The sequence below is a fragment of the Orcinus orca genome, chromosome 3 (assembly GCF_937001465.1).
Source record: "Orcinus orca chromosome 3, mOrcOrc1.1, whole genome shotgun sequence".
NCBI classification, from domain to species: Eukaryota; Metazoa; Chordata; class Mammalia; order Artiodactyla; family Delphinidae; genus Orcinus; species Orcinus orca.
In genome coordinates this window covers 29,142,024-29,156,489 of record NC_064561.1, presented here as the reverse complement: position 1 = coordinate 29,156,489, position 14,466 = coordinate 29,142,024, and the positions used below count along the sequence as shown (strand labels likewise).

The following is a 14,466-nucleotide window of genomic DNA, read 5'->3' as shown; positions in this document are numbered from 1 at the left end:
TGGCAAACTTCCTGTCCCCTTTGGAAAAGAAAACCACAGGCCTGCCATTTCTCTGTGAGGCCCCCTGGACCAAATGGAAGTTTAATACACCTGTCGAGGTGATAACACCCTTTGAGTCTCAGCATGACAACCCCTCAGTTTTACTTTATTGCCAGCCCAGGGCTGGGAGGCTGGGAAGATTGGCTCCTTCTGAAGCAGCCCTTGTCCCAGCTGTGCCCAGCTCCTCCTTACTAATAGCTGAAGCATTTAAGTGTGAGTGTCCATGTGGACACCTGGTGATTAGTGCTCTACAGTATCACTCTGAAGCCCTGGAATGACATGCAGCCCTTGAAAGCCAGCAACTTGCTGCAGACACTGAAGTCCTGGCTTTCCCCAACTCGCCGAGAATTTCATTTCTGTTTTTGTTCCCTCACTTTGGTCTTAATTATGATGAGTCCATGTTATACTTTGTCCGGGTGCTGGGTAATGAGGCCTGGTGTCAGAGAGATGAGATAAGGAGAGATCCAGCACACGCACTTTTGGGGGCCTGCTGCATGCTGGGCATTACAATAGCTGCAAGATATACTTTATTTTGCATCATTCCTCTCTGCCCCACATGAAGATGCTGAGGCTCAGGGGGTGAAGAAATGGGCCTCGGAGCATGCAAGTGCTGGGTGGAGCGCAGGGATCCCCCCCCACACCCCCGCCCCAGGTGCCTGTGGGCCCAGAGCTCTATGTTTCTCAGCCTAAGAGTGAAGGAAGGAGCAGTTTGCTAGAATGCTTAGATGGGCTTTTATCAGGGCGTGTGCCTCAGATGTCTCTTTAGGATGTAGGGGTTATACGCTGGCAGCCCACGGTAGAAGTGCAGCCTGCAGGTGTGTTTGATTTGGCTAGCACAGTGTTAAAACAAGTGAACAAGAATGACTCATTCTTTAGACAGAGTGTGGGTTCCACATACCTCCTCACTTCCCACTGGCCTGTGCTCTTCTCATTTCACTCTTTCTGCTGCTTTCCCAGCCCTGCAGGCATCTGCTTTTGCCATATCTTGATGTTTCCTGATACAGATGGCCTGACCAGCTAGGCTGAAATGTACTGTATACTATAATTGCCTGGGAGAATGTCATAATGCATCTTAGCATATTAAAATTCTGAAAAGTTCTGCCAAGAAACCCCCTCCAGAAACACCTTACTGGTTTATCTTTGCTTAAATCAGACTTTCCTCTAATTATTTGATGGCAATTCCTTACCCCCGCACCTTCCCGCCACAGAATACCTAACATCATCCTATGGGAAAAGGGTGTCCCAATAGACCCTAGTTTTAGAAACATTCACTTTGGAATCTTGTTATCTCTTGCCATCTTGATTTGAAAAAATAAAGAATAAATCTCTGGACACAAAATCCAATAATGTAAAGAAAAGGTCTGACACATCTGACAACATACAAATTAAAATCCTACTGTGCAATGAAAGATACGATAAACGAAGCTAAAAGACAAGCAACAATCAAACTATAGGACAAGCAAGAGAAAATTCTTGCAAAATGTGTTACTGCAAAGGGGTTAATTTTTTTTTAAACATCTTTATTGGAGTTTAATTGCTTTACAATGGTGTGTTAGTTTCTATTTTATAACAAAGTGAATCAGCTATATACATATACATATATCCCCATATCTCCACCCTCTTGTGTCTCCCTCCCACCCTGCCTATCCCACCCCTCTATGTGGTCACAGAGCAGCACCTAGCTGATCTCCCTGTGCTATGCGGCTGCTTCCCACTAGCTATCTGTTTTACATTTGGTAGTGTATGTATGTCCATGCCACTCTCTCACTTCGTCCCAGATTACCCTTCCCCCTCCCCGTGTCCTCAAGTCCATTCTCTACGTCTGCGTCTTTATTCCTTTCCTGCCCCTAGGTTCTTCAGAACCTTTTCTTTTTTTTTTGGAAGATTTTTTGATGATGGCCATTCTGACAAGTGTGAGGTGATACCTCATTGTAGTTTTGATTTACATTTCTCTAATGATTAGTGATGTTGAGCATCCTTTCATGTGTTTGTTGGCAATCTGTATATCTTCTTTGGAGAAATGTCTATTTAGGTCTTCTGCCCATTTTTGGATTGGGTTGTTTGTTTTTTTGATATTGAGCTGCATGAGCTGCTTGTAAATTTTGGAGATTAATCCTTTGTCAATTTCTTCATTTGCAAATATTTTCTTCTGAGGGTTGTCTTTTCGTCTTGTTTATGTTTTCCTTTGCTGTGCAAAAGCTTTTAAGCTTCATTAGGTCCCATTTGTTTATTTTTAATTCCATTTCTCTAGGAGGTGGGTCAAAAAGGATCTTGCTGTGATTTATGTCATAGAGTGTTCTGCCTATGTGTTCCTCTAAGAGTTTGATAGTGTCTGGTCTTACATTTAGGACTTTAATCCATTTTGAGTTTATTTTTGTGTATGGTGTTAGGGAGTGTTCTAATTTCGTTCTTTTACATGTAGCTGTGCAAAGGGCTTAATATTGATGATATATAAAGAATTCCACACCAATAAGAAATCACCCAAAAGAAAAATGGGGAAAGAATATAAACAAGCTATATATAGTAAATACAGTTTTTCAATAAGTATAGAAAAGGTGCCCACCTGGACTAGATCCAAAAATTCACAGATTGCAGCTGCAAATTATGTATCAGATTGACAAAATGAGACAGATTTGTATACTAGTGTTAGCAAGGTTATAGGGAAAGGAGTAGAAGGAAATTGATTACTGCTTCTAAGTTAATATGACATTATCTCCTAAAACGTATATGTGTATACATTTGTATGTACATTTGCATATGTGTACATACATTTTACACACTAATTTCTCTTCAAGCAGCCCATCCATCACACAGGGGTTCTCACAGATACACAGATGCATATTTTAATATTTTCTTATCACTTATTTTATAATAAAGAAAAACTAAAGATAGCATGGAGTCCGTCAGTAAGGAGGACTTGGTGTACCCACGTGAGCATTGTTGTGCAGTGATTAGAAATGAAGAGTGCACTCTATGAAGTGGTGTGCAAAAATACTGGTGATAACATGGTTACCTGCAAAAAGCAAGTTACTGAACTGTATAATCACACACATACATGTGCACGTGCACATGCATGCACACACGCACAAACACATCCTTGTTCATGCACAGAAAACAGTTGGGACTCACCACAATATTGACAGTGATCCCTTCTGAGGAGTAGGGATTGGGGCTGAGATGGAGATGTGGGACTTCAGGGACAATTTTCACCCTAATACTTGTGTGAATTTTTTAATATCAAACATATAATACTGACTTGTAAAAATCATAACTAACAAGAAAAAAAAGCGTGGGGGCATGGAGAAAAACAGTGCTATCTGAGGGTTGCAAGGAGTGGCTCTGTAAGTGGCCTGCCTGATTTTGAATCCTGGCTCTGCCACTTGCTAACTTTGTGACCTAGTTAGTTATTGAATCTTGATGCCCTAGTGGTTCCTGATCTATGAAAATAGTGTATCCCTTGTAGGCTGAAATAAGGTTTAACAAAATAATCTAACAGCATGGTGTCTGCTCCACTGAACACTCTCAGAGGATAGTCATAATTGTTATTTATGTTAACTAAGAAGTGCAACTGTATATGGCTAGGATAAGATTTTCTTAAAAAAAAGAATTTTCTCTATTTTAATTTTGGTCTGTTTGTAAAAGGATGATACTTGTTGACTATAAAACACTTAGAATATACAGAAAAATAAGAAGAAAATATAAAATGAATACATCTACCAGATTTTTAAACATTATTTTCCAACTATGTGACTTACAACTCCTCCTGTGGAAATTACAGTCTACTCTGCTGTTTAGCAAATGGTGCTGGTTTGCAAGGGCCTGGGTCTTTTTCCCGCCTATGGATGTATCAGTTATCTTGCACAGAGGACAGAAACAATCCACCACAATGCCCAGTTTTCCTAATCCAGCTAGTGGACCAAAACACGCTGACGATTGTTCACAAATTGGCCAGGGAGAGAAAATAGAAATAACTCAGTCCATGTCATCCTTGCCACCAACAAAACAATTCAAGCTTACCATCTTCCAATAAAGATAGAAGTTACCCTTTATTGAGCACGCAAATATGTCTGGCTCTCTGCTGGATGCCACATTTATATTATTTTGAATCTGTATAATCCTGCAAAATAGACATTATTTCCTCTATCTTATGGATAAGGAAATTGAGACATCAGAGAGGGTAAGTGTTTTGTCCAAAGTCACCTGGCCACTAAGGAGTAGACCCAGGATTTGACTGTAAGTGTGTATAACCTCAAAGTTTTTGATTGCTCTACTCTACATTTCTGCTCCCTTGAAGACAGAAGAAACTTTTGAAAGAAGTACACCTGGTGTTTCAATCTACATGCAGAGTCTGAATCACTGTAGCAGTGCCCAGGATTCAGGATCATTTTCCCTTGATCTGTGTTATGTTGCAAAGTATTCTCACCACCAGGCAGAGTTGTTGGCCGTGGGCACTGCTCATGTTTATTTCACTTTCTACCTAGGTGGCAGCTTTGAAATACATCCCATCTGTCCTCTATGATGTGGAAACCGTCTTTGATGCAAAGTTACTCAGGTGAGCTTATGGTGTGTACTTTCCTGGGCTCTGTTGTCAAGCCAGGGATTCAGAAGGAGAGGAGAGCTCTTGTGGGTAATTCCAGCCAGGCACTCAGTGCGGGGACAGGGAGGACACATGGTCAGAGCTCCCTGCAGGGATATTGGTGTGGGATTTTTACAGTTTCATTGGGTTGTGTCAGATTTGGTGAAAACCAACTATAAAGTAAACATCCTTCTTTGACAATATCAGTGATGCAGGATACGAACATGTAGGTTAAAAAACTGATGTTTGGTGTAAATGTCTCCATTTCACCTGGGCTTGAAGGTTATTTTGGGGTTCCAGTCTTTGCCCTGTAAGCCCTGTAGTTACAAATGGAGAACAACCTATGGACACTTAATGGGATAATGAGATGGGCTCCCCTTCGCTCGCTCCTTCTTCACCCCATTCCTCTCATGGGAGGAACACATTATTTTACTGTGCTTATGCTCTTAGAATAGGGGCATCTGAGCCAGATACACCCTTTTCCTCTTTTTCCTAAATTCACTTAAGTTCCAAGATAACATATAGAAGATTTTAAAAACTTTTTATATTGCAATACTTTTAGATTTGGAAAAGCACTTCAGAGATAGTGTATAGAGAGTTCCTGCATACTTTTCACTCAGCTCCCCTTAATGTTCACATTTTAGATAACTACAGCATAGCTATCAAAACTAAGAAATAAACATGGCACAATTCTTTTCAGTGCATTCCAAACTTTATTCAGCTCTCGTCAGTTTATCCACTGTTCATACGAAGATTTCTTCTGGCTTCTTCTCATTCTTCTGGTCTCAAGCTAAATGTTATCTTCTTGGAGAAGCTACCTCTGAACATTGTAAATAAATTCTGTTCCTCCCTCAACCCCTGCACCGTTACTCTCTGACACAACTCCCTGTTCATTTCCTTCATCGCATCTACGGCCTTGTATTGATTTGCTTGCTTTTGTGTTGTACGTTGACCTCCATTAGAATGTAAGTTCCATGCCAATTGGGACTAAGTCTGTTCCTATTGTATCCCACTGCCCTGCACATTGCCTGTCACATATTAAGTAGATGCTTAATAAGGATTTGAAAGAATGAATAAGCACAATGAGCTGATTTTGGAAAGCTGACAGGAGCTGTAATTTCGTTTCAGTGGTATTTTTATTTTCACTGTATTTGGAAAGAGCTATCTCCTTTTTCATATCCCAAACTGGTTCTAACCCACAACTTTTCAGAGTTTTTTAAAAAATTAAGGACGTTTTTGATCTTAAGATTTATCATAAAACATTACTAAGCATAAAACATTAGTGAATAAAACGGCATGGCAATGAAATTAGAAGGTTTTGAACCCTTGTTTCTTTGACCCTCCCTAGCTGTGTAACTTTGGGAAAGTTAGTTAACCTTTTTAAACCTTAGATTTCCCACTTGTAAAATTGAGATAAGCATTGGATCTACGTCATAGAATTGTGAGGCTTAAATGGCACAGTGGATGTCAAGTGCAAAACATGTGCCTGATACACACAGTAAGTGGTTGGGTTTCTTGATATTATTTTCAGATTTCCACATCTCTTTGAACACTGTCAGTATTCAACACCAAGACCAACTATGCATACTTACTGAAGGCTTATCATGCACGGAGGTGGGGGGCGAAGGGAGCAAGAGGTACATTGTTTCTGCCCCTGCAGAGCTGGCAGGCTGGGGATGGACAGACTGTAAGTGCCAGGAGGTGGCAGACATTGGTTTAACGAGCTCTGCGTGCTCTGGTTTTTCCTGCCCTTAGCCAACTCCTCTATGAGTTCTATACCTGCATCCCTCCCGAGAAACTCCAGAAGCAGAAAGTCCAGTCCATGAATGAGATAGTCCAGAGCAACCTCTTTAAAAAGCAAGGTGAGTGCAAAGCATCCTGGCCGGTTGGGGTGCCAGAAACCCCACGTGCTCATTACATGCTGCGCAGTTAGGAAATGTTTCTTCTCTAACAACTCCCTTGGTCTGAATGAAGGGGAAAAGCAGAAAGTAGCTGACGACTTAGATATCAGAATCTAAACTAATTTAGGGAAAACATAGGCTGAACTGTTTGTTTTCCTGAGAAAGTTTACTGAGAGGCTAAATTTGGAGTCATTTTGCTGTGAGGTTTTTGCTCTACGTGAGAAGTAGGTAAAGGTCTGATCCCTTCACAGAGGCACCAGGGGCTTCAGTCTCCTGTTGTGTTTGCTTCCAGGGGCACTCACTATATAAGCAAGCAAACACACATTAACTATATATTCTCCCCTGGTCTTTTATTACTACTCTCATAGTAGCATGTTATACAATTGCTCTGGACGTTGCCTTTCTTCACGTAATGGTATTTCCTGGAGAGCAGGAAATGACAGTGGACTTGGGCAATGGTTGTGGTCAGAGCTTCTGCTCACCCAAACTGATCTCTGGTAACCACCAGTCCCCAGCCAGCATCCCACAGTCAAGAGCCTTGGGGTTCCCTGTTTTTGGGATCAGTGGGATGGATGGCCACACGACCTCCAGCTATGAGCAGGTAGGACTTGGATGTCAGTATTCACCATTTGCTACATCACTCCTCTCTGTGAGAAGAAAACTGTGCAAGAAATAAGAAGTCTTAGAAAGCAGAGGATCAGTCATCTCCCACCCGGGATTTATTCAGAGTGAAGCTTGAATATTTATGTATTAAAGATTCAGGAACCACTTCACTGTAAAGACTTTCCCCCCTAATGTCTGGTTGACATGGTGCATCCAGAATTGCTGTCTGAATCTCATTCCGTGGAACTAAAGCTAGGAGAAGGGCGTGGGAAGAAAAGCATTCTTGTGATTTCATATTCATGCCTGGAGTTTCCTGACCATTTAGACAGATGTGTGACAGCAGGTTAACGCAGTACATACATGGTTGGTTTGTGCAAGGTGGTTTGTGTAAGGTGATTGGAAACTAATCCTGGTTAAGTCTTACTGTATGCCTTGTATTACTGGGTTTTTTTAAGTGAGCCTTCCTCGGTTCTCACCTTCTGATTTCCATGTCGGAATAAATTACCCTCACTCTGAAAACTTTGAAATATGCCTGCCCCTTCCTGCCCTGGCAGTCCCTTTCTGGATTTCAGGTGGTGTCACTGTAGAAGTGAAGTGAGTCCCATCCTAGGGGCGTGGCAAGGCCGACTCTTGCTGCATGTGGTGCTGCACAGGCAGCAGAGGGCAAGGGCTGCTTGGCTCCCTTTCGTTGTTCAGAGCGGCAGTCACGGTCAGGGGCCCGGCTCAGCATCGAGGCCAGATGGAGTGTTAGCGCGGTCCTGGATTGGGCATGCGGTGTCAATTCCAGCCTGGTAGGAGTAGGAGTGATTCCTTTACTGGAGTCACATCTCCTGGGCTGATGGTGGCCTCTGAGGGTTAGCATAATCACAGGGCAGGCTGGACAGCTGCTGCTCGCCAGTCCTGCTGCGTCTTTGAGTTTCAGATTCAGTAAAAACCCTCTGATTAATATTAATTGACAGAAGGCCAGCCCCAGTGTTGTACACAGTTACAAAGAAAATGCAAAATTCTTACCTTTACATACGTACAGAGACTAGAAGTAGGTGAACAGAGAGCCCTTTGGGGACCCATTTTAAAGAGGCTGCAATGTATAATTAGTCTATCCATCCTTGGTTCACGTGTGAAAGCAGTATGCTCTTATGCACAGCTTAAAGGTAACTCTTCTCCCACTATTTATTTGTTAAGTGAACCCTCTTACAAAAGTAACCCAAAAGAGGAAAAGAATCTGAAAAAGAATATATATACACACACACACATATATATATCTGTATATATCTGTATATATGTATATATATATATATATATATAAAACGGAATCACTTTGCTGTACATCTGAAACTAACACAACATTGTAAATCAACTATACTTCAATTAAAAAAACAAATTAAAAAAACACCCCAAGGGAAACTTCAGCTCAGCCTTCTCCTTAAATCCTCAAGTTCCAAGTGAATACAATCTGAGTTCATACACACGAACTTACTGGGTGTCTGGGGCTCTTGGGTGAGTGTCTCCTTTATACCCTGAAATAAGGGGAGTTTGATTCCTTGGCCAAGTCTGAGTTATAATGAAATCCCTTCTGTTGTTCTCCCTGTGAATTGTCCTGTGCCTCAGGGACGCAGTTTGCTTTAAGTCTGCACTTATCTAACTGCCAGATGTGCAAATTGCCTGGAGTATTGTCGGTGACATTAGCTTGTACTCACAGCCTTGAACACTTGTACTGACATCAAGCAGAGGAACCAGAAGGCTTTTAAGCACTTTCCGAAATGTTGGCAGACTATCCTATTGGCCTCTCTTCAGGAGGGTCCTATGCAGAAGGGGGAGAAAGTTTACTGGTTAAGGGCACTGGTTCTTGGGTTGGATTCCTAGTTTAGCCCCTTTTCAGCTGGGTGACCATGGGCAATTTACTTAACCTCTCTGATCTTCAGTAAGCTCATCTGTAAAATGGGAAAAATGATAGCAATGTCTGTCTTAGAAGATTGTTGTGTGGGCTGATGAGACCAACAGTACGTTTAAAGTGCTTATCAGAGCAATATAATATCCCATACTAAGTGATCACTGTTATTACTGGTGTTGTGGTTATTATTTCTGCTGCTCCTTTCATTTTCCCAACTTCTGTCCTAACGTTCAGGTTCTTTGCAATAAGGGCATCCCTTCATAGTTGATAGTTGCACGTAACCCTAAGCTAAGCTTCCTTGTTTCCCTGAAAGCTGTGTGTTTTTCTCCAGGGTCTGAGAAGCACAGGACTTAAGGAACAAAAAGGCCTTGGTCTGTATCCATGTCTCATTCCTGCTTTGAATGGTTTTTCCAATTTTTATTTCATTTCCCTAGAGTGTTTTTGCATAGGACCTGTGCGATGTGAGCCCAGAAGAATAGGTCAGGGTGAGATGTTTGTGGTTTCTCACCTCATTGTTTACCTTGCTGCAGGCCTCAAGATAGTTACATAGTTAGGGACACTTGACAGACATCCTCTAGGGTGGTTTGCTCCTTGGGGCTCTTTTAAAACATACACACACACACACACACTTTTTAATTCTTTCTTCTTTCATGGAGGCAGTTAGCCTCCATTCGCCTCAACTTTTACTTGACTTGTGATCCGAGTAAAGTACTTAATCCTTATAAGTCTCAATTTCCTCGGCTGTAAAGTGGGAACAACCACAGAACGAGTCTCATTGGGTTTCTGTGCAGACTCAGTGGCATAATGTGACTTGTTAGCCTGGGGTATGAGGGAGTCAGGGGCCACCAGCAGTCAAGGTCCCGCAGGGAGTGGCTTGCCCTGTGTGCATGACTTCCGGGTTCAGCGGGAGGAGAACTGGGACATCTATGGAGACGAATTTCCTGTTTTCTCCAGCTCGGGCTTGCCTGATGGTGCTGATGGGAGAAGGGATGAATAGGTACGCCCCGAGGAAGCTCTTGAGGGGAGTCTGCGAGAAAACCAAACCTTCTGTTCCTTTGGAACAGATTTGTCCCTGCTTAGAACCTAATCTCTAAGTAGTGTGTCTTTTTAGTCTGATGCTAATCGCATGTGCCATCTGGTTCAGTGTAAACTGCTTTAGGATCCACACTGCTCACTTTTCTCAACTTCCAAAACAAACAGGGGGCGGCGGGGGGAAGACAGAGAGACAGAGAGAGAAACAGAGAGACACACAGAGAGAGGGGCCAACAGGGAGACAGAGAAAGAGAGAGGGACAGAGATCTGACAGAGATTTGGAAACCTTTCCATGTTTATTTTCAGCTAGTGGGATTTTCTTTGGAAACTTTGTTGAGAAGCCATTCTCTGAACACAAAGCATCCAGTTTTCCTTTTATCAAGGTGTAGTTTCCTTCTTTCCCCCTCTTCTTATCTGTTGCCCACAGTATCTGGAGCTGCTAGGACCTCAGTTCACAATGGGCGAGGCCTCTGTGGTGGGAGGGGGCACAGACATCACTGTCCAGTGCCCTAGCGGGGGATTATCTTCTCTAATCATCACATCATTGCAACACTGGTCTGGAATAGAGAAAAGTCCTCTCGTTCGAACAGTTATTGCTTTGCTTGGTGAACTTATGTAACATCTCTGAGCCTCCGGGGTTCCACATCTGAGAAATGTGAGTAGGAATGTTGCCATTAGCGTATGGACTTTCGGTTTAGGAAATCCCTGTTTCTGATCCTGACTTGATCACTTACTAGCTCTGTGTTCCTTTGAACAAGTAACCTCTTTGAGGCTTGGTTTCTTTAGCTACAAAAATGAGATCATGCATGTAAAACAACGAGTAGAGTGCCTGACACAGTTGCTGCTTGTTTAAAGACATTTATTGTATCCCCTGTATAACAGTAATAACCACAGGAATAATAATGACATCAACTGCATCTTAAAGGAAGAGACATTTATTAAATGCCAGCTATATATTATTTGCTATATAGGACATAAACATAGAGTAAATTCTTACAACCCAATTACATAGGTATAATTATTCTCATCTTATAGATGGGAAAACCAAGGCCTAGAGAGTCAAGTAACTTTCATCCCAGTGAGACCAAGGGTTATATTACAATGTATTAGTGCATTAGTGTATTTGGCTATGTGATTCTGGGGTAACAAATCAATCTCCAAATATCAGTGGTTTAACAAAGGTTTACTTCTCTCTTGTGCAAAGTCTGATAAAGGTCAGGAAGGTCGGACGCCTTTTGTCCCTTGTGAAGCTATGCCAGCTTGTACCCATGGCCTCTTTGCAGCAGGGAAGAGAGCGAGGAACGAAGTACAACCACTTTCAACTACATCAGCCTGAAAGTGACACCCAGAGATTCCACCCGCAGTCCACTGGCCAGACCCCATCACATGTTCCCAACCTAGTTGCAAGGGAATCTGGGAACTGAAGGGAAATGCATGGCATATTTGATGATCGTCTCTGCTACCCATAGGTAGCAGTGGTGGAGCTGGATTTGGAACACAAGTCCTTTGAATAACAAAACTCCTCTTCTTTCCACTACACCATGCTTTGTTCTTATAATGAATAAAAAGGAGAAGATATGTTTATTTTCTTACTGAAAATGCTTCCTTCTCCATGTTAGAAAAAAGTGCCACATTGTTCCTCCTGAGAGATTTTTTTCTTCCTTCCTCACTCTCTGCCCCTGTTCCAAATACTGGGCAACTGTCTGACAGCTGTGTACGGGGACCTTTGCTTGGGCAGGAGATGGGACTCTAGATGCCAGTGGTTGCTATGTCACTGCAGGTTTTTAAAGCACAGCTTTCCTGCAGTGAGAAGTGGTATAAGCAGGCTGCCTGGGACTTGGGATGTCCACATCAGGCTGGGTACTAAGACTGCTGTGAAAGACAAGGCAGGAAAGGAACAAGTCCTCTTCCTCCGAGGACATGCTCTGGACTCCTGGCTGGCTCCTCGTCTCTCCTGGCACCATACATGATCTTCCACAGTTCTTTTCTTCGTGAATACTGCCCGGAATACCTTCTACTGCACCCCCCCCCCCACTGCCCCGTTCCCTACTCCCACCCCTAGACACACTAACTAGTAACTCCCACTCATCCCTTTAAGACCCTGACCCAAGGTCAAGTGTGCAGTGCGTCTTCCCTGATGTCTCAGGCATCTCAGCCTAGTCGCATTCCGCATTTACTCAGTCCCTGCTGCAGGACAGGCCCTGGGGTGGTAGTGCAGATACAGCCGTGCCAGTTTGCAAATTTCTGCACCACACTCAACGTGCAAAGACGATGAAGCTTCTTGGTTTTGTTTGTTCTAAATCTAATCTAATCTTTTTGAGTCTCCACCTCACTTTGTACTGTGGCAACTTAAAATTTTCAGTCAATGACATCTTGTGGCTTCAGATTTAACAAGTCTTTCTGTTTCAAAATAGTTCCCCTTCCCTCTCCAAAATAGTGTCTGGGACCAGGTCCCAGGGACCCAATTAGGAAAGGGAAGAGAGACTCTGTTTTTGCCTTTTCCCACGACCTATCTAAAATATCTCTCTTTGGGACTTTAGTCCAAGGTGGGCATGTTGGGGCACACATGTCTTGTTGCTTCCGGGGCCACTACCTTTTTGCTCTATAATATCTTCTTTTCTGAGGAAGCCTTCCTCATCTCTCTTCCCTGGGGCTATAACAATGGAACGGCTGCCAGGGTTCTTGACCAATGGGGGGAAGTGTGACAGTAGACAGTAGCACATTCAAAATATTATCCTGGATTCTCAAAGGGGATAAAGCAAGACATAGAATCTCTGCGGGGAAGATTTCTCAGACCTTAGGTGCATCTGGGAAGTTTGCTAAAATTGCAGAATCCTGGACCCTACCCCAAAGATTCTGACACTGCAGATCTGGGGAGGGGCCAGGGATGTGCATGGTATCAGCCCTCCAAGGGGATTCTGATGCAGGTGGCCCCCGGACTGACCCTCTCTAGTTGGCAAGCGGAGCTCCTAGAGCCTGAGTGGGGGAAGGAGAGCAGTGCAGCAAAGAGGAGCAGATCCCACAGCACATAGCAGAGACCTCACCCTGATACTTGGCATTTCTCTCTCTCACTGTCTGTTGATGCGACCATCTATGCTGCTGCAGAGAGCTCCTTACGGATAAGGGATATATATTATTTCTTTATGTGCCTAGTCTGCCTAGGGCCTCACTGATATCCACTCTCAGAAACTAGTCTGTGCACCTGGGCAGTAAAATATACCATTATTCAGTGACCAGTTTCCCTTAAAACAAAGGAAAAGGGAAGATGGGACCTCAGTTGTAGAGAACAGGGGTTGTCATAATACTCGACTCTTAATGTAGCTCATCACTGGTCCACACAAGGGCTTGCTTTTATTTATTAACATATTTAGTTATTTTTAATAATAAATTAAACATCCTTGCACTCACCACCCAAACCAAACACTAGAAACTGAACAATCAACTACCCGTAACTATGTGTGTCTTTCCCCACCTAAGGTAACCCATTCTTGAATCTTTTGCTAATCATTCCACTGCTTTAATGCAGTGTTACTGCATCTATACATATCTCTCTAGTGTTTTGGTTATTTTAGCTTTATAAAGAAGGGTATTGAACTATGAGTAATTTGAAGGGACTTACTTTTTTCACTTAACATTATACGAAAATTCATTCATATTACAAACTGTTGGAGTACATTTTTCTGATGAGTGTAGAAAATTCTATTGTGTGAATAAGCCATAGTTTATTCACTCATGCTTTCAATTTTAGGCACTTGGGTTGTTTCGGATTTTTTTTTTTAATTGTAAGCATTGCTGATAAGAATATTCTTGTACATGTCTCTCTTTGTACATGTTCAAGAGTCTCTGTGGAGCATATAACTACCAGTAGATTTGCTTGGTCATGGGAGATCTGAATATTTAACTTTAGGAGATACTGCTAAACGCGTTTCCAAAGGTGCTTGCACTAATTTACTCTCCCAGCAATAGTGGATGAGAGATTATGTGGCTCTGCATTCTCTTCAACACTTGATATTGTCCCAATTTAAAAATTTGCCAGTAAAATGGGTGTAACATACGTCATCACTCTCTTGATCTGCAGTTTCTTGATCACCAGTGACACTGAAAATCTTTCCTTGTGTTTCTTGTCACTTGGGTTTCATGTCTGTGATGTCTGTCCATGACTTTGGTCCATTTTTCTTTGGGGTTGGTTGTATTCCTCTTATGAACTTGCAGGATATTTTATATATTCTTCATACTCATGTTTTGCTGATTTTATGTATTATGAGAATCTTCTTCCCACTTACAGTTTGTCTTTTCATTTTACTTAAGATATATATTTTTTTCATTTCTTACTCTTTGTACAGATTTATCCATCCTTTTAACAGTCAAACCTTTTTGTGTCATCTTTAAGAAATCTTTCTCAATACCAAAGTCTGAAAGATTTT

General features: G+C 42.3%; 1 protein-coding gene across 2 annotated transcripts in view; it reads left to right on the top strand.

The window, feature by feature from the left end:
• Positions 1-14,466, top strand: part of DOCK2 (dedicator of cytokinesis 2) — a 409,352-nt gene that overhangs the window by 109,726 nt on the left and 285,160 nt on the right. For both annotated transcript variants that reach the window (XM_033432052.2, XM_033432051.2), the window contains exons 24-25: positions 4,521-4,591; positions 6,371-6,477. In XM_033432052.2, coding sequence (XP_033287943.1) covers positions 4,521-4,591; positions 6,371-6,477 — 178 coding nt within the window. The remainder of the gene's footprint in view (positions 1-4,520; positions 4,592-6,370; positions 6,478-14,466) is intronic.